The sequence below is a fragment of the Crotalus tigris genome, unplaced genomic scaffold (genome assembly GCF_016545835.1).
Source record: "Crotalus tigris isolate CLP2741 ecotype Arizona unplaced genomic scaffold, ASM1654583v1 scf7180000019496.3020429, whole genome shotgun sequence".
Lineage (NCBI taxonomy): Eukaryota > Metazoa > Chordata > Lepidosauria > Squamata > Viperidae > Crotalus > Crotalus tigris.
Window position 1 is genome coordinate 581,643 of NW_024097566.1, and position 20,785 is coordinate 602,427.

General features: G+C 32.7%; 1 protein-coding gene across 1 annotated transcript in view; it reads left to right on the top strand.

Annotated features, from left to right (window-relative positions):
* Positions 1–1,261: 1,261 nt before the first annotated feature.
* Positions 1,262–20,785, top strand: part of PTPRQ (protein tyrosine phosphatase receptor type Q) — a 155,844-nt gene continuing 136,320 nt past the window's right edge. The window contains exons 1-12 of the mRNA XM_039362963.1: positions 1,262–1,367; positions 2,091–2,221; positions 2,634–2,763; positions 4,276–4,426; positions 5,525–5,631; positions 7,334–7,431; positions 10,937–11,102; positions 12,971–13,231; positions 14,467–14,627; positions 15,463–15,574; positions 16,056–16,282; positions 17,284–17,353. Of these exons, the coding sequence (XP_039218897.1) occupies positions 1,328–1,367; positions 2,091–2,221; positions 2,634–2,763; positions 4,276–4,426; positions 5,525–5,631; positions 7,334–7,431; positions 10,937–11,102; positions 12,971–13,231; positions 14,467–14,627; positions 15,463–15,574; positions 16,056–16,282; positions 17,284–17,353 (1,654 nt within the window). The 5' untranslated portion in view covers positions 1,262–1,327. The remainder of the gene's footprint in view (positions 1,368–2,090; positions 2,222–2,633; positions 2,764–4,275; positions 4,427–5,524; positions 5,632–7,333; positions 7,432–10,936; positions 11,103–12,970; positions 13,232–14,466; positions 14,628–15,462; positions 15,575–16,055; positions 16,283–17,283; positions 17,354–20,785) is intronic.

Below are 20,785 nucleotides of genomic sequence, written 5' to 3' on the forward strand. Positions count from 1 at the left end.
TCAACTAGGCATAAGAACTTCTGTGTTGCAGACCAGTGTTCTTATCAGGAAACTAAACTTCTGGGTAAATTTAGAAAACATTGTTACTTTTTTAAAAGAACTAAATATACTTTTTGTCCTAATTAAAACTTGAGTTGCTAAAAACACCCTCAAATATACATTATAAAATGTACATTTACACATAAACATTTTCTCTTTAAATCTTAGAAACAAGGAATCTATTTCAAAATACTTATTCCATGATTAAACCACTGTGTGTTCTCTTCATGAATGTGTCTTTCACAACTGAGAAACCAATTTTTTAAAATAGTGTTATGACAAAGAAAGAAATTTTAATGTCCCAGATACAAAGGTAGATATTATTTTTGTTGCTTAGGTGTGATGCCACCTACTGGTCTGTTAATTCATCCAGAGGATGTAGGCGAGGACCATGTGATTATCTCTTGGAAACTCCCAGAAGAGGGCCAGGAATCCTATATTCAAGTAAAACCAACTGCATTCAAGGATAAAAGCATGATGTTTTTAGTAAACAACACAGAGAGATTTAAAATTGAACCATTAATTCCTGGAATGACTTATGATATAGGAGTGGCGACAGTAATATCTGGAAATAAGAGTGATTTGACTACCATTCACTGTACTCTTAGTAAGATGTTTTATGGCTGATTTATATACATTTTAAATTCCTTTTTCAGATTTAAACACAACATTGCTCAGGTTATTTTAAGAACTAAAACTAGAGTATTTGTTATAAAATAAATGCATGAAACAAATATTTTTTTCTAATTTTAAAGAGAACAGTGTCAAAGGTGATGAAGATCATAATATTTAGTAGATAATGGAAGCAGAATTAAAATTAAGTGGATCCAGGATTTAATATGCTTTTTAATGTATTGCTTTGTCAATAGAATACTGTGAAATTTTGTAAGTAGAATATAAATACAGTTTTTTGTCAATCCTATTTTAAATTTCCATGTATTATGTGCAATATTTGAAGGACTGTATCCTTTATTAGAAAAAAGCCCTTATGCAATATTTATTATTATAATTGGCAGTTATTTGTAAATAATATGTTGATCACATTTTTCTGTTTATTGCCATTCTAGAACCCAAACCAGTAGAGATGGTTATTCCTTATGAAATCCATAGTACTTTCATGATTTTATTTGTTAAAATACCTGCTGTTGGAATAATTGATGGCATTCACATCATAAGTAACGAAGGTCCAGATGTAACATTTACTTTACTGAATGATGGAAAAGTAACTATAGAAAAACTGACTCCAGGAACAGAATATAATTTTTTTGTTTTTACAACTAGCAGACATATGTTAAGTTCTGTACATCATCTGCCAGCTATAAAAACATGTAAGTTATTTAAATTTAGATATGGTTTACATTTAATATATTTAGATAACAGTACTTAATTTTGTTGTGAGTTACACAATGACAATAAAGATATTCTATTCTATTATATTCTATTCTAGATGTATATTTTGTGCATTCTCATATAACCATAGAATTTTTGTAAAAGTAAAATAAAATATGCAAATAGGCATCACATTTGCACCTGTTTTTGCTAGTTGCTGAACACAACAGTTTACTTCTTACATGATCAGAAAAATATAGTCCAAATCAAGAAGTAGCATACAGAGATAGGCAAATATATTTTTCTTTTTTCAAATTGTTTATTTATTCAGTACTTGATTTCTACATCCTTCTGAGAATTGTTTATTTTTTCCCAAATATTTGCCTTCGAATCTGTAAATATATGCATTTATATGTAATTTTCCTCAACATGCACATTTTTGCAAGCATTCTAACATTATAATGCATTTGCATACATTAATTTCATTAGCATGCATTGGTGCACACTTTGTTCAAAATAAAAAAAAATACATTAATTTCAGTTCTAAAGTTATCACCAAATTACAGTAGGAAACTGTATATTTCAAAGTATCCTAAGTTTAATTTTAGGTATTGAGTTCTCTGCTAAACATAATGTAACAGGAGGAATTATTGGATCTTACCATTCATTCAGGGTACCTTTTAGGTGTGTTTGATGAGTACTTTTTATATTGCTTCTTATAGGTCTTGCAACTCCACTAAATATATATGAAGGCAGAGTCACCAATATTTCAATACAGATTATTTGGGATCAGACAGAAGGAAACTTTCAGCAATATGAAGTCACATGTACAAATTGTGCAGATATTTATAGGGTATGTTGCCAAATAAATTCTTTAAAAAGAGTAAATCTGAATATTTTACTTATTTTGCTTTTCTTGTTAATTTTTAGTCCAACTGATAATATATGGAAGCATCTGTGCAGTGAAGCAAATATGAGTCAGGCTAGATGAATCCTGTGGTGTATTTTGGGAAGGAATGCATGCAGGATATCATAGGTAGCTGTTAGCTATATTGTAATTTTATATATTTTCTGGTTTTCTAAAAGTACCAAGTGATTACTATATGGATATCTGACTTCAGAAATCCCCGAAAGAAAAGGATATATACACACATGACCCGTCCCTAGCCACTAATCACAAACATAGCAATCTCTGGACAGTGAGACAGGCAACAAATAAATTTAATAAATAAAATAAATAATACATTTTTTATTTTGAGCTGCAGATCCAAAAGGTCACACAAGCAATGGCAGAATTTTCCAATCTGACTCCTGGCTTCTTATATAACTTTACAGTTAAAACAGAAAAAGAAGGATATAAGGACAGCCCTCCTGTAAGCATACAAATAGAAACAGGTATGAGAATATAACTTTTCTGTTTGTTGTAACATTTATGATTGTTTCAAGCATCACAAAGTTCTTACACAGAAACTTTTGCTTCTCTACCACACTGTAGAATGCTAATCCTTGAGAAAATAAGACATGCTGGATCAGTTCTAAGCCTAGCTATCTAGGGGTCTACCTTATATGCCAGATGTATCTAGGAAGTTCACTAACAGGAGATCAGAGCAACCATCCTCCTCTACCATTACGGCTCTCATATGGTTAAAAGATGTTTAGTCATAAGCTTCTATTTTAACATACTTGATTGTGCAACTTGTTTTTCTTTTCTCATTATAAATCACCTCTATATGAAAGTACATATGAAGGTATAAATCCAACCCCCTTTTTCTGCCTTTTCATCCTGTGAGTTTTCATATTTATAATATATTACTCTTAATTACATTGAGGAACATGTAATATTATAAACTTCAAAGGAAATATATCGGTTACAAGAATTCCACTGCATATGTCTCTAGATAGGTATTTATTAGATTACTAATCTAAGTTTTCTAACATTTCCCATGTTGGAAGAGCAATCTCCATGAAATTTCAGATAGTTCCAGAGGGATGTTTAAGCTTCTAAAGCATATTTGTGAGATGTCAGGAAAAGCCCAGAATCTAGAAGGGAAATTTTCTGGAGGTAAAAATCCAGTGTGCTGGTAGTGTCTATTTTACTGATGGACAAATAGCTGATAAAACCCAATTTATTTGTCTTAGAATAGAAAAAAGAATATGGTCCTTTTTAATTAATTTAATACATAAAATAAAAAATATGAAAGTGTTTTCTTAAATGTTGTGCATGAATTGATATGCTGATAGAGGCAATGTCTTTTTATTTCAGGTGTAAAGGCACCCATACTGGTTACTGTATCAGTACAATAAATACTGATTCAGTTTCTGATTCATCTCTATACAATACATGAAGCTTCTCCCAATGTGGATATCAAAGTTTTGCGAGGCTTCTATATGACTGATAGTGAGAGACACTGTAAAGTGTTAGTCACTTAGTGAGATGGGCAGTGCCTACATCTGATAAATAAATATTGAAGAATTATGTCTCAAAACCTACGCTGTAGTATAGAGTACATTAAACTATGAAAGAACATAACACAATTCAGAAGAATTAGTTTGAACTTTAGCAGTTATTCATCTATTAAAGAGTCATTTCAATAACTAATGTAGAAATGTCCAAGATGTAAATATAGTTAAAGTCACAAAAATTGGAGAACTGAGTTATATCATAAAAAGACTATAGGAATATTAGAGTGTCCGAGCTAACTCAACAGCTAACTTCAAAATATAGACTCTACCTAAGATATTAATAACATTTGCATTTCTTGAATGGAAAATTATTTATTTAAAACATTTATATATCTTATATTGAATTCTGTTGTAATCTAATTACAAAAATCAGTTTACAGGTTTATATGAACTGATAATTTTCACTCTTCCATTCTTTCTATTCTTTCACTCTTTCATTAATAGAGCCAAGCTCAGTTAAATATATGAATCTGAGTAAAGATTCTGGATCAATAGCTGTTACCTGGCCACCAGCATTTGGTATAGTTGATGGATATATTGCTACTTTAGTTGGCAATAACTATAGCAAGGAAGAAAGATTATCATCAGATAAAAGGTACCTTTTGAAGATGACATAACTTTCTGGCTATAATATAATGATAATGACAATGCTATGTGAATACCTTTTTGATTAATTATGTATTATTATGTTGGTATTGACTCTTAGAAACACATTGGTATATTTTCTCTATCAATCAGACTAAGTACCATCTAAGATTTCCTTTGTATTTATTAAACCAGCTGTAGTCCCAGTGTGCTCATAACAACTGGGACTACAGCTGGTTTATGCCATAATCATTCAATTTTGATTTTCAGAACTTGATACTTTGTGGCTTTCTCTAATTCTATTCTACTATCTCCTGGTATTGCCACCTTAATTATCCACACTTTTGTCTTTTCAATCACAGCTTAAATCTGATGTGTTATCAGTTTGTATTCAGAAATTCCACAATATTTTAATCTAGTTTTTCATTACTAGAGATGTTCCAGTGAATCATGGTGGCAACTGAATTATGTCATTATTTATAATTAGCTTGTGCAATCTTCTTGCATGAGTTGAGTATATGATCAACTGTTTCTGCTGCCTCTTTGCATACCCTGCAATTTGAATCATTTGACAATTTTCCAGTTTTGGCCTTGATTGCATTAGTTTGAGTAGCTTGCTTTGAGAAGTCAAAATCAAACCTTCAGTTACTTTTTTAATGTTCCATTTGTAAGCCATTATCAGATTTTATCTTTATCCACTTTCCCAATTATCCTTTGTAGAAATTGATATTCTATTTTCATGTGTTGTTTCCTTCACATTCAGTAAATTTCAATTTTTAATTGTATCAATGCTTGTTCTTGGCTGTCTTTTATATAATCAGCCAATACATGCTCATCTTCAACAGTTTGTTTGATTTGCAGTAAACCTCTGGCTCCATTTCTGCAGGGCAGGTGTCGCCTATCAATATCACTACAAAGATTTAATGTTTAGTGAATAGTCATTAGCATTCTTGGTTTTTTTTCCAAACTGTGCAGTTCGGGTTGTGTCCTATTAATAATTTCAGCAGTATATCATATTTTTAATTTTTCCATGTTTGATGTCATCCAACTGTAAAATGCTTCATCCTGATATTACTAATAATAATTAGGTTATTTTCTTTAAATGTAGAAAGTTCAGATTTGATGGCCTTTCCTCAGGAACAGAATACTTTGTTCAAATTGTGACTACTAACAGATTGAAGAATAGTTTCCCTACTTTTCTGAGAGTTACAACTAGTAAGTTAATTATATGCTTTATAAATACAAATCTTAAACTATGTTTTACAGAGCTGAGTGCATAATCACATTGTAAAACCCACATACATTATGAATCTTAACCCCAGATACTTCTTGATTATATAAATGATCTAGTCACAAAGTATTTTATTTTGTTCCATCCGTTTTTTTATCGAAGGTAATGCAGTGATTCTAATCAAGATATCTATTTAACACCAACAAAAGTTACTCTTATTTGAACTGCTTGGACTTCAAGTTAATGGTAGAATTAAAAGATATATATAACTGTACATATAATTGTATATATAATTGTATTGTATAGAAGATAAGGCTTATATAGAGGTTAAGAACGATGTATTAAACTTTTGTACCATGATAGGAACTGATAGGAAAATTCGTTCTGGAATGTCATGTTTGTCCATTGTTGTTTTAATTATATTATGAATAAAAACATTTAAAAATAATAATAATAAAAAAGTTACTCTTATTTCAGAGCAGGAGTAGTGACTGGAAATCAATTGTTGTATGGATAAAGATACATGTAGCTTTCCATTCATGCTAATCATTAATTTGCACCACCAGAACAATTGATTATGTGCCATCAAAATATTTAATAAATGTTTTGATCTTACATTGTTGCTTTAAAAAACTTGAGCCAATCTGGCATTCCTTAGTGCACTGATAGAGTACTGTGTACAAAATCTGTACCCCTTAACAGAATTCCAGTGCTCTTTATGTTTGATATTCAGAAGTGAAAAGCCAACATTTTGTATAGTTTTTGATGTTCTCTGATATCGTTTCTTTTCTGGCAGGTGTTTAATTACCAGCCTAGGTAAGATCATCAGTTTGCTAGCTGTTTATATGTGGTAGCTTTTGTTACTAGCCTTGATTGGGGGATTGTGTTGTTTTATTGTATTGCATTTTGAGTGAAGTATTGTTTCTTCCTTGATTGTTCTTTTTTATCTCTTGTTGGTTCCTTCTTGTCTGGGTATTGATTAATAGGTGTGTGATGAAATTGAATTATAGCTTGATCTAAGATGTCATAAGTTTTCCAACTGAATTTTTGACTGAATTTATCAGTGTGTTGTAAAATTAAGGGATTTTCATCATGTCTTCTGCCTGCCAGCTGATGTTTATGGATGTGTTCTCTTAATATTCTCCCTGGTTGCTTCATAAACTGGTTTTGGCAGTCCTTGTAATACACACTATAAATGACTTCTGTTCAGTTTGTTTAGGATGCTTTGGATACTTCTTGTTATCATGATGCCTAAAGGTTATAATACTCTGTTGCTAATTGTTGTGTCCTGAGCCTGCTGAAGCATTCAGCAGGCTCAGAAATGTTGCAAATGGTCCCGGGCAGACCAAAAGCTGCCCGGGACCAGACTGGCTGTCACCAGCCTTGCGCGCATGCGCAAGGTACAAAAAACAGCTGGATTTCTGTTGGCTGACACTGTCCGGGTTTTGGACACTATAAAAGGCCTGTGTGCCTTTTTGCTGTTGCTGGTTGTAAGAAGAGAACAATAAAAGAAGCTTGTTTGTTACACCATGCGTTGCCTCTTAATGTCTCTAACCTGCAAACACAACACTAATTTCAAAGGTATTTTCGAGATATGATATAGTTACCCTTTCCATGGATATCAACCTCATTTGGACTATTGTTACTTTTTTGATATCTACATTTGTCTATTTAATTTTATTTCAGACCCAGATCCACCTTTAGCTTTACATTCCTTAGGAATAGAAGAGAATACAGTTTACTTATTTTGGGAACTGCCTAATGGAGGTTTTGATAATTTTGAGGTAAGAAAAATAAAATGGAAAGAAATGATAACATTTATCATTATAGATTTATTTATTTATTTATTTATGAGACTTATATACCGCTTTAAGTGCAAGCACTCTCTAAGTGGTGTACACCAGTAAGCAATGTATATATATATTTACATTGCCCCCAACAATCTGGGTCCTCATTTTACCTACCCCGGAAGGATGGAAGGCTGAGTCAACCTTGAGCCGGTGAGATTTGAACCGCTGACCTGCTGAACACAGTCAGCTAAAGTGGCCTGCAGTACTGCACTCTAACTGCTGCGCCACCTCGGCTCAGTATATGCCGAAAGCAATCCCATGCATTACACAATTCAGCAAAATAGAATATAAACAGATGTTCTAAGTGGGGACATGGGAAACCTTGTGAATGGACAAATTTTTTAAAAGCCGGATTTTTAAAACCATTTCTTCAAATTATAGCTTTAGTGACTTTATTTATAAAACCATGCAACCATATTTTAAAGAACTGTAGGATTTCTAATTGTTTTTTTTACTTAACTAAGCCTGAAAAATATCCATTACAAATTTATTTTGTTTACCTTAGAATAATTTAGATTTTTTTTAAAGTACCAGCGTATGTATGCATCTGTGCAAATGTAATGTTTTTAAATGGTACTTTGAAAGGATGTTTTAATACTATGTGGAAAGAAACTATCATTTAATATTAATCCCAGTGATGTCATATTATTGCATGATATACCACAGAGCAAGAAGCCATGCAAGAGAGTGCTTCCTCTGAATAAATTAGATTAAATGTGAAATATTAATGAACAAAGCTTTGAAATAGTGGTTGCTTAGCAAAGTTCAGTGTACAAATAGGATCATGTAGCCAATCATTTAAAATTAATCATTTCCACTCATCCAATTTTTATTACAAGCTCAGGCATTGATTGTGTAAAGATAATATTGGTGTTTTAATATCTTATTTTTTGGCTCATCTAGTTCATTCATTTGCTTTTAATAGTTTTGGATTTAGATAACTCTAACCAAATCTAAATAATATAAATACTAAATTTTATTCATAACAGATCCTTATACCACAACAACATGGATTTCTGTATCAATGATTTTATTTGTATTTATTTTTTTCATTTTGGTCAATCTTTGTTTCTGAGACAATCATTCAGGAGGATACTTTACAGCCTTTTCTCTCATATAACAAGCCTTGCTTGTGAAATTAGTTGTGCCAGTTATGGACTTTTCCTCTTTTCACGTGTCTAGTTAAGACTATGGATGAAATGTGGGGTTCATCTCAGCATCAATGCCTCCTGATTCTGAGGTTGGTCTGTCCACTTAAGATGCCATCCCCACTATTATCCTATTTCTAATTTTGTTTTGAGGGAGGGTATTGAGAAAGTGATAAATGACAATTACAAGTACATAGGACATTCAACTGGATCTGTGGAAATTGGATTCAGACTTATACATAGGATAGAAATTGTGTGGGTTGTTCTCATGGATGTCTTGTGAGAAAACATTAATGGATGAAAAATGACCTTCCTTGTTATGCCACCAAGTGGTCCAGTTGGTGGTTGCAGGGGACAATATTTTAAATCCTTGAATGCTCTGTTATGGGTGTTCCTAGATTTAATTTTTCTACTATCTAATATCCTCATGAAGCCAATGGAAAAGTTATTCAATTATTTTCAGATGAGGTTTGGGGAATATTCAAATAATACTCCATTATGAAGCTTCACTCAGAGAAGCTTTAGTGAAAGACATAGATAAAGACATGGATGAAATTATGATCAGATGTTTCCTCAGTGTCAAATTCTGGGTGGAAATAAACAAGCTCACATTCAACCCATAACACAGAGTGAATAGGCAGTTCAGGAAATAACTGATTCCAAAGCAATTTCAGTTTTTATAATTAACTGGATTGTGCTAACCCAGATAGAACAGACTTGCAAAGTGCATTTAGAAAGCAGATAATTTGCATAAATAAAGACAATTTTGTATAGGTCTTTAAATTTCAAATACTACAAATATAATTCTTGGTACTTTTAAAAAAATGAAACAACAAATCAAAAAATCAAAAATAGGCTAAAGATGAAAAAATAAACATCAGAACAAAATTTAATTTTAAAAAGAAAAGAAATTTGAAAACATATGTCTATCTAACTATGAGCCACAGAGGATTCATTATTATATTATTTTCCCACACTATAAGCTAAGTGTATGTATACTGAGAAATTGATAGAGACAAATAGTGAATGTTTGTATAGTTTATATGGAAACACTCATGAAACACTAAAATAGAGAAAATAATTCTGGCATTCTGATGTTTGATACTCTTAGCTTTTACACAAAGCACTAAACCTTAAATTCAGGTTAATAAATCACTGGACATGTATTCTCATCTAAATAATGTGATTATTGATTCATGCAACCCTGGTAAAATAATATCTGGATTCCCATCAAACTATTGAATATTATTTTTTTGTAATATAGTATGTAAAGTATACCCAACCCTACAGTTTCATTGCCTGAATGTATCATCTAGCAGCATAGAGTAGCCTAGAGTAGCCCCACAGTGAGATAGGTAGCAAATAAATTTAACAAATAAATAAATAAAATAAAACAAAACAAAACAGAGCCTACTTGTTTCCACAATACATCTGACAGGAATGGCCTTTGTAATAGAAGTCTAGGCCCCTAAAATAGCAATAGCACTTAGATTTATATACTGCTTCATAGTGCTTTCCAGCCTTCTCTAAGCGGTTTACAGAGTCAGCATATTGCTCCCAACAATCTGGGTCCTCATTTTACCAATCTCGGAAGCATGGAAGGCTGAGTCAACCTTGAGCCAGACAGGATTGAACTTCTGGCAGTGGGCACTTAGCCAGCAATACTGCATTCTAACCACTGTGTCATCACAGCTCTCTATACTGCCAGAGAAGTCGGAATATCATATTATGGAACTGTGATAAGAAATGTATCATTGATTCGTACTTCAAAGGTATAAAATAGATTGCTGGCTGTTGTGGCACACATCATATACAATGCATATACTATTTAGGCTTCAGCTACTTTTATCATCCCGAGATTAGAAAGCCATAGGAAAATGGATTCATCTGAATAATTTATTTGTGTAAATTTTTAAAATAAAAAACAAAAATATTGCGTATTTTACTGTGATATAATGGGAAAAGTAGATCATCAGTTGCAAAGCATCAAGGCCAGCACATAAAGCAAAGGCAATATTGCAGAATCACCGTTTCATAGTAATTGCCATTGCTTAATTGATTTAATAATGCCAGTACAGACATATTTTCTACTATCTCTTGTTTGGCAAGAAAATTGTTATAGAATTTATTCTTTGTAGTAGTTTTTGAACTTTTATATGAATACTAGCTTATTCCATTCAATTTTTTTGGCTCTAACCTACAGTGCATTCTCTATGCTGTGCTATCTTGATGACTTTAAAATTGTATTTAAATATTACTAGAATATGATGTGAAAGTATGTTTTTTCCTAGCTTTCTTATTGCTTGATAACCAGCAACAAAACTCTTCAAACAACAATAATGCCTGATAATAGGGCTATAGTGAAAAATCTCATGCCTGGAGTTGAATACATTTTTCAAGTAAAGACAATAAGAGGACACGATGTCAGTATCCCTTTGAAGATAAAAATTACAACAAGTAATTATCTGATACATTATTTTAATTTTATGTTAACAAATTATAAATAGCCTGAAATTATGTATACAAAAGTTGCCCAAGACTCCTTAAAAAAGGACTACATTCTTCTCCCAAATAATATATATATATTCTCTCTGTTTTACATTAACTGTTATATTATTAGTTTTATTCTGTCTATGACTGAAATTACACACACAAACATATATATATACATGCATATACACATGTACAATATACACAAATATACACACACATATATACACATACATTTATATAATCATTTTAAAAATCTGAGTCCCATATATATTTGTTTGTAAAAAGGAAGACATACTGATCTCCGGGACATAAAATTTATTTCGCACTGAGCTTTCGTTAGCTACTGCTAAGCTAACATTATCAAAAAGTAAACCAACATTGGAGAGACATTGTTTTTATAGCCCTTTAACTACCAATAATTTAGCCATTGAGCGTGTAATAGGTCCGTTGGTTCGCCGCCCGCATATAGTTGGGCGCATCACACGCAGCTCAGCTGTATTAGTTGATATATGCATAGCTCTCCTTGCCCTACCTCCTGCTGCCTGCCTCCAAACTGTGCATATATATATATATATATATATATATATATATATATATATATATATATCTTCCTTTTTACAAACACACACACACACATATAATATTTCAGTCATAGACAGTATAAAATGCACGCTACTAGTCACTCTAAAATAGAAATAAAATTATTTTACTAAAATTTACTTTATTTAATTTATAATTTTACTAGAATTATAATAGTTTATCTAAAAAGGGCTGCATTCCTGAGCCATATTATCTTACAGAGTTGAACAAATTATGATCAAGCCCGCTATATGTATGTATGTGCAAATTCCACTTTCCACGTTAGAAACCGCAACCCCAAACCAAAGTTTCTCAAGAAGTTCAGAAGAGTTTTGATTATGTGCCCCCTTCCCAAATGGACAAGGAGGCTGAGAGTTGGTGTTGAGAAGCAAGTAGATTTCATGGGCGCCTGTATATTTAAAGCAGATGCCTGTGTATGAAGCACATGTTTTATAACCCTGGAAATTGTGTTTAGTCTACTGAATAGCCATGCACTGGCTATTCAGTTGAGTGAGACCATCCAGACAGAGCAAGCAGAAGAGACAGAATGTTAGGCATTTTGTTTTGTTGGACTTGTGTGGGCTGCAAGGTATCTTCGTGGGACTGCACATAACACCGTCGGGCTTGCTGCTTCAAATGCCTTCAGGGATGCCACAATTCCAGAAAATAAGGACTGAAAAGAGGTCAACATAGTGTGCCTTTGTCTGTACTGGCTAATGTAATACAAACATAAAATACATAATTTTGGGGATCAGACATGCTAAGCCAAAAGTAAGTTAAGATTTTTTTTTGTGTGTATAAACACACACACACACACACATACACACACACACACATACACACGCACGCACATACATACAGACCAGGCAATGATGATGCTAAGATGTTATGCTAAACCATTTCTCAGTACCTGGAGTGTAAAAACTACATTTTGCTAAATTGCAAAATCTCAGTTGCATATAAGAAATTAAGATTGACTCCAAATTGCAACCAATTATTTTGTTCAATGAGATTTTAAAAAAAGCTGAGAAAAAGAATTATATCAGCCTTTCATGTTCATTGCATTGGAATTGTCGCTAGTCGTTAATAAATAATTATTATCAGATTGCATTTGAAAGAGTTAATTTCATTCTAGAAGCAATGTCAAAGTGTTGTAAGAAAGTTTCTATATGTTTTGCTCAAGAGAAATGTATTTATTTAATATTTGGTCGCTTTTCCACATATATTGTGTCTCTTTTTCAAATTTTGTTCAGAACCAATGAAGATATGTGGTCTAACCTTAACACTGAGAAATACAACTTCTGCCAAATTAACATGGAATCCAAGTGAGACTGACTTCAGCCATTACAAAGCATCTGTCTCAAACAAGACATTCACAGAGGAATATGCTATTTTAGCTCCTGAGACACATCACACCATTACAAATCTGACTCCTGGTAACATTTATAACTTCACTTTGCAGAGAGTAAAAGACAGTGCTGAAAGTGCAGTTTCCTTTACAGAATTTGTGACAGGTTTGTGAATATCTATGTTGGGAGTTGTTTTGTTGACAAATATGCTACTAGAATTAGTTTCAAAACATGTTACACTGGGGTTTTGTGAAAAAGTATAAATTGTTTTATCATTTGATGGACTCATAAAACACAATTATCTTGGAAATGGTGAAAATGCTAAAAAGGGTTGTTTGGCAAATAATTATTTAATGCTGCACCTTCTTGCATGAAATACTTCTGTGGAAAGTTGCAAAACTGAAAATAGAGGAATTAAAAGTGAAGCATATTTTAGGAATAAGATTATACAAGTACAAGAAGAGATAATTCAAGTTCAAAATCATCCATGATTTGTTTTCCACTGACCAGGTTCTAATCTTGATTTAAAAATGATACTGTCAATATTTTCTACTGTAACAGTTATTCTCATGCAAAATGATAGGTTTTGGTAATAAAAATAGGGATTAAATTATTTAAATATTTACTTATATATTCAATATATGAACAGATAATGGGAATCTAAGAGAATTAGTTTGGCATAGTGGTTAAGCATCAGGCTACTGGAAGATCGTGAGTTCTGATCTGGTGATGGTAAACCTATGATATGTGTGTCACAGGCGACATGCCAGCAGCTCTGTTTTTGTTCAGCTTTCTGAGGTTGCATGCGAATGTGGTCTGTTCTTATACAACCTCTGGAGCTTCTGGAAGTCAATGAGAAGGGCGTGCTCTCACTCTGTCTCTAGAGCCTCTGAAAATCACAAAAGAATGGAGCCTGTTCTTGCATGATTTTCAGAGGGTCCACAGACCATGCAAGAGCTTGGCTCTTTTATGCAACTTTCAGAGGGTCTATGAGTGGGTCATCCAAGAGCATTCCTATTCATATTCTTATGGAGATAATATGCCAGAAGAGTCAGATTAGGTACTTTCTGAATTTTTGACACACTGAATCCAAAATATTTGCCATCACAGTTCTAGTCCCACCTTGGGCAGAATGCCAGCTGGGTGACTTCTTCTTGATGACCACTTCCCTGTAACTTGAGGGATTTGTCCAAACAATTGCCTAGAGTCAAGACTAACTTAAAGAAAAACAGAAAAAAAAGTTGGGGTGGGATTTAAACATCTTAATAGTATATAGCTTATGTACAGATAGTTGATGCATGCAAAGCTCTATGTACTGGAGCTAATTTATTTAGAACGTAATGTTTTAGTAATAATCTTTCTTAATGGAAAGAGTAATGTATAAATAATTTTTCTTTTAGAGCCTGAAAAGCCACAGAAACTGAGAGTTTTCAATGTGTCCTCACATTCCTTTTCTTTGCACTGGAGGCTTCCAAATGGATATGTAGAACAGTTTCATGTGCAGCTTGCACCTCCTCATGGCTTTGTTTCTCTCCAAGATATGGGAAGTGGACAGTATCAGGTAGGTGAGGGCTTTTGTTTACAGTACTGTAGTTCGAATTTGTTTATAAGCTGTGCAAACAGGACAACTGGCATAGTGTGACATTCTATCTTGTGCCTTTTAAGCTGGGTTGGGAATGCAAAACTACATGTACCAAATTTATAAGAGCAGATTTCAACATCTATTCTTTGTTGCCTTAACAACAGCGATGATACTTTTACAAGTCTACCTCAGACCTCTAGCCAGTCATTTAAGTGTTCATGAATATTTTAACAAAGGCAGGGCTGAGCTATTGAGTAATACAAGTTCATTAATTGTGTACTTGCCAGGGAGATCTAGACATAACTCATTAATGCAGGCAACATTTCTCTCATAAGCCATCACAAAGTTTTAAGAGCACTATTTGATTGCAGTATTTGGATATTTTTATGTATATATACAAACCATGATTTTTCATGTTATCGTGCTTCTGTTTTTTATTGGAGCTGCAAAGGCACAGGTATTTCATATGAATACTGAGTGTTGATTGATGTAAATTATATTTCAATGACTATGATAGCTTAATATATTTTCTTAGGTTATCTCAGTTGATATGAACAGTCTAGTTTTGTTACTTAAAACTGTGCAGAATCCTACAAATAAACAGGACCACTGAAATGAACTATTAACTGATGGGTCTTACTGCTTTTTAAACATTTTTTCAACAGGCAGCTTATACCTAAGAGTAATGTATGTTTTTTAAAATATTTTTTAAAAATGTTATGAATACTAGTGATGTAAATGTATTATTGAATTTTTCAGTGCTTTATTTGAGAGATTGAGAGATGCAGTTCTAAATCTTAATTTCACATTCTAGGCTGAAATTTCAAATACCACTCCTGGGACAATATATAACGTGACCGTTTCTTCGGTTTCCTCTTCAATGTATAGTTTACCTGTCAGCAGAACAGTAACAACTAATGTAACCAGTGAGTTTATGGCAAAATTGCATTTGAGTGTTTTATCAAAATGTTTCTGTTTTGCAAATTGAAATTGTTCACAGTGCTTGCTCTAAAGTAATTGGGAACGTATTTATTTTAAAGAAGTAGTTCCAGAGTTGCATATTTGAAGAGAAAATTACCCTTTGAAAAATATCTTGATTTAAGATACACTTGCCAAAATATGAGTACTCAAAAATGTCTTGGCAAACTCACAGATGCCTTAATACTGAGCTTAAAAAAGTAAATTGGCATCAGAAGCTATTTGTTTATGAATATTACAGCATTCCATTAAAATTCTTAGAGAAAGAATTTACTTGATGTTCCAAAAGGCACTTTATTATCTTTCATGAAGTTAAAAAAAGCCAATTTCATATTTGCTGCTGTTTGATGCTTAAAAACTGGCAAACCCTCTCCTTATTCTGCAGTAGCTAAAGAAAAGGTTTAATGTAAAAATATGTAATTTATACAGATCCAGGACCTCCTGTTTTCCTAGCTGGGGAAAAAGTCGGATCTGCAGGAATTCTCCTTTCATGGAATATACCACATTTCCCAAATGGGAGAATTATATCCTACATAGTTAAATATAAAGAGGTTTGTCCTTGGATGCAAAATATTTACACCCAAGTTACAACAAAACCAGATAGTTTGGAAGTTCTACTAACCAACCTTAACCCTGGAACAACTTATGAAATTCAGGTAAATTTATCTTTTATTATTTATAAAATATAATTTAAAATGCAGTATTTTACTTTTTGAAATTTGTAAGCATTTATATATATATACTATCCATTCAAAATATAATTAATGTAAATCTGACTGTAGGCACATAATTTCACTTCAGTTTCACTTCAGTTATGCTCTCTAGTGGAAGTTTTTGCATTTAGTTATCTAATATAGTGAAAAAATATATTAATTTCCAGAGCTGGTAGTATTCTTATGCATTTTAATAAGCTGTCCCTCCCCTTCCCTTCCCTCCCCTCCCCTTCCCTTCCCTTCCCTTCCCTTCCCTCCCCTTCCCTTCCCTGTTTTTGTCCCAGTGCATTTTTGTTCTATTTGATAAGAATAATATATTTCTCATACTTTTGAGGAAAATCACACGTTCATTTTTGATGTGATCATCATAAAACAATGCATTACATATTGCAAAAGTTTAAACAGACAGGAGTAATAGCTTTCCTGAAAGTTCCAGTCTAACACAGTTGATGGCAAGATGCCAAATTGCAAAAGTCAGATAAGTTGTTCAAGATAAAGATTAATTTGAGAAGTATCTCATTATCAGGACAATTTCAGAATAGTTTGGGTAATATTTCAGTATATTAATATTGCAATTATGCATTAAAAGTCTATATATATGTAAAATGTACTAAATCAGTTATGTTTAATATTCCAGTTTGTTGAATATGCCATAACTGTTCAAGCAATATCTCAAATCAAGCAATTCTCATAATGGCAATGTATGGAGCCAGTGATACCTTTATCAAGCATTATTTAATTTCATTGAGAAAAAAAGGAATCATTCATACCATGCATAGCACTTAGTAAAGAATGTGTTGACAACATGCAGGTGATTTCTATCTTCTGTTTTTATTGGGTACTTTCCCCCCACAGAAGCATACATAAATTTGGTAGTTTGCATGAATATTGTTTGTTTCACCTAAAATACTGTCTTAGTTCTCATTGATTTTGTCCTCTTGCAGGTTGCTGCTGAAAATAGTGCTGGCATTGGAATATTTAGTGAGCCATTTCTCTTTCAAACTGCAGAAAGTGGTAACTTGGTTTATAACATCTCTTAATCATCTTGTTAGCCTACAGAAAAGTGAGATATGCTTGGATCTGAAGAGCCAAATTGTGCTGAATCACATGTTATTATGAGAACATTATTTTTGTTTTTAAATTAAATGTTAAGTTTATTACCTGTACTATATGTGGATAGAAACTTGTAGTATTACATAAATCCAGTCAAATACATTTACAGGTCAACCCTTTTAATTTAGACACTGTTGAAAACGTAGGGAGGCTCAGCCAGTTTAACTGTATACATGTTATACTTTGATAATAAAGGGTTTATTATTAATTTAATAATACAATGCTAAATTTATCTTCAGATTTAAGTTTATTCTGTAAATTTAGATTTTGTTATTGTTGACATTTAAGTATGACAAATTCACTGAAGTGACAAACTTTCAACAAATATTCCTGAAGAATTTGTATAAAATTTGACAATTTAACAGCTAATTTAAAAAACCACAAATATCATTGGTTTTTTTTATTGAAAGTTTTTAAATTTTACAAAACAAATCCCCTCCCCAACCCCCCCCACCCTCCCATATCCTCCCCCAACTCCCCAAACCTCCCAAACCCTCCCCCAACCTTCCCAGAGTTGAGTACAGGCTTAATTAAAATTTTTCAAAAAAAAGAAAAGAGAAACTTTACTTTCTTTGAACATCTATACCTACAATATAAAATCTAATATGAATCATAAACAAATCTGAATACATTTAATTAAACAAGTTATACTCCCTCCAAAACATAAATTTAAACATTACTTAAAACCTAAAACATTAGAATCCCCTTGTACGCATTTAAATCTTTACCAATAACAAATTCCATCTTAAAAATAATAATAATAATAATTAAAAAAAAAAACCCAAATACTACTTATATTATTAACCATCATTCTTTATAAACTCCCTCCAAAACACAAATTTAAACATTACTTAAAACTTAAAACATTAAAATTCCCTTATACACATTTAAATCTTTACCAATAACAAATTCCATCCACAATGAACACATTAAACATTTAAATCTTTACCAATAACAAATTCCATCCACAAGAAACACAGTCCTTATCAGTCTCAATTGTCCATATAAAATTTTCATTCGATCTCCATCCTTATCAGTCTCTCTTATCCATCAAGCTCGAGAGAAATGCTTTGAGATCTGCCCTTAAAGGTTGCTCCGAAATTATAAATCCTGACTCTCCCACCGACTCAGAAGCCAATACATGTGAGGATTCCTTAAACTCCTTCTTCTGTTGGTCTTTTTTTTTACAGTTATATGTTGCACAAGTTATCCTCTGCCCCTTCCTCTCAGCTTGTTGAAGCCCCTCAAACTGAGATTTCCCATTTTCCATTTCTTCAGACAGCAATTCTACCCTTGAAGGTTGCTCCAAAAACTTTATAAGTCTTACTTCTCCCGCAGGTTCAGAAACCAATAGATGTGAGGCTTCCTTACTCTTCTTCTGTTGCTGCTTTTCTTTACAGTTATATGTTGCACAAGTTATCTTCTGCTCCTCGATCTGAACTTGTTGAGGCCCCTCAAGCTGAGGTTCCCCAATTTTCATAAGTATAGGCTCTTCAGACTGTAATTCAACCTTCTTTTCTTCCAAGGCTTTAAACTTAATAGATAGCGATGAACATACCCCCAGGACCGAGGTATAAAAATCTTTTGCTTGAGAAACAGTATTAAGTCTATAACATATCCCCAAGTAATTCACCACCATTCCAATCGGAACATCCCATCTGAACGAGATTCGTCTCTTTTTAAGTTCATCTGATAAAAAAGCAAACTCCTTTCTTCTTCTTAAAATTTTAGATGGGATCTCCTTTAGAATTATAACGTCTTGTAAAGCAATTTGAAATCTCTTCTTATAAAAAGCTTGTATAATTTCATTGCGCAGGGATCTTTTCCCAAAGTAAATTACCACATCTCTTGGCAAATTCTTTTGCACTGCCACCACAGAATTAACTCTAAATAATTTTTCAGTTTCACTAAGTATTTCCTCTTTTTCTTTATTCAAAATCACAGCAAAGTCCTTTGCAACCATCTCTTTCAGATCTCCTTGCAAAGACTCTCCCAAGCCTCTAATTCTTAAGGCGTATTCCATTTGTCCATATTGAAGCATAAGAATCTCATTTTCCATTTCTTTTTCCATGCTTTCAAATTTTCCCTCCATCAATTCCACTTTTTCCTGCTACCTCTTCCACACGGGAATTCAGCTTTTCAAAAACAGAGGCAACTCCTTTTAAAGCCAAAACTATATCTTGCCTCAAGATCTTATTATTTTCCTCTAAAATCTCTTTCATTTCTGCCCTAATTTGAGATATAACATTTCCCATCATATCTTGCAGATCCTTCACAATTATTGGCTGGACCAAGGAAGAGGGTGAGGCTATTGATTTAGGAACTGTAGGAATCCCTGGACGCTTTGGAGCCATCTTAAAAAAAAAAATCTTTACTCCTTCTTGAGAATTACAAAAATTAGACAAAAGAAAAAAAAGATTAAATCCAAAAAAATTCAAAAAATCCTTCAAAAGGAGGTCATTATAGCAAAAAAAATACTAAACACTTACAAAAGTTAAACAAGAGAAAAAGAGAGATTAACTCCAAAAAAAAATCAATAAGTCCTTCAAAGGGAGATCATTATAATAAATAAAAAAGGGGGAGTTAAAAAAAAGGAAAGAAGAAAAAAGGAATTAAATAAAAAGAAATCCATTCCATTTTTTTAAAAGTACAAAAAACAAAACAAAAAAACTAATAATACCTCTAGAATCCAAAAAACCAATCGCAAAACATCCATTCCAATCATTGAAAAGAAAAGAAAAGAGAAAGGGAAAGAAAAACACCAGAAAACCTACCGATCGCCATTCTAGCTTCCCAAAAGGAGAAAAAAAAAAAAAACGCCGGAAAATCTGCCGATCGCCATTTTACTTTCCCTTTCAGCAAAAAGTAAAAAGTAAAAAGAGGGAATATAAACGTAAAAATAAGTCTTTAAACTTAAAATCCATATAAAGTCAAAGAAAGCAAAAGCTAAATCCTCTAGTCAACTCTGTCTGCTTCTAAAAAACTCACCAGATCCCTTTAAACGCGGAGGTGGTTGCAACGGCTTGTTTTGTCCCTAGGGACAAAAGCAGCTGGGAAGCGGAGACAGTCTGAACTCCGTGGGAGCACTCTCTCACCCCCCCCAAAAAATTGGGGGTGCATAAGAGGCTCTACCACTATTCAGACAACCCTCTTCCCCCCCCCTTTGCCCGGGAGGGGGAAATATCATTGTTTACATTCAAATATTTATATATATTCAATATAAATATTTTTTCTATTCTACCTCTAAAATATATAATAATTATATATTACATACAGTAGATTGCTGTAGATAAAATTTTTGCAGAATCTGAAAATCCTGCCCAGGGAGTAAGG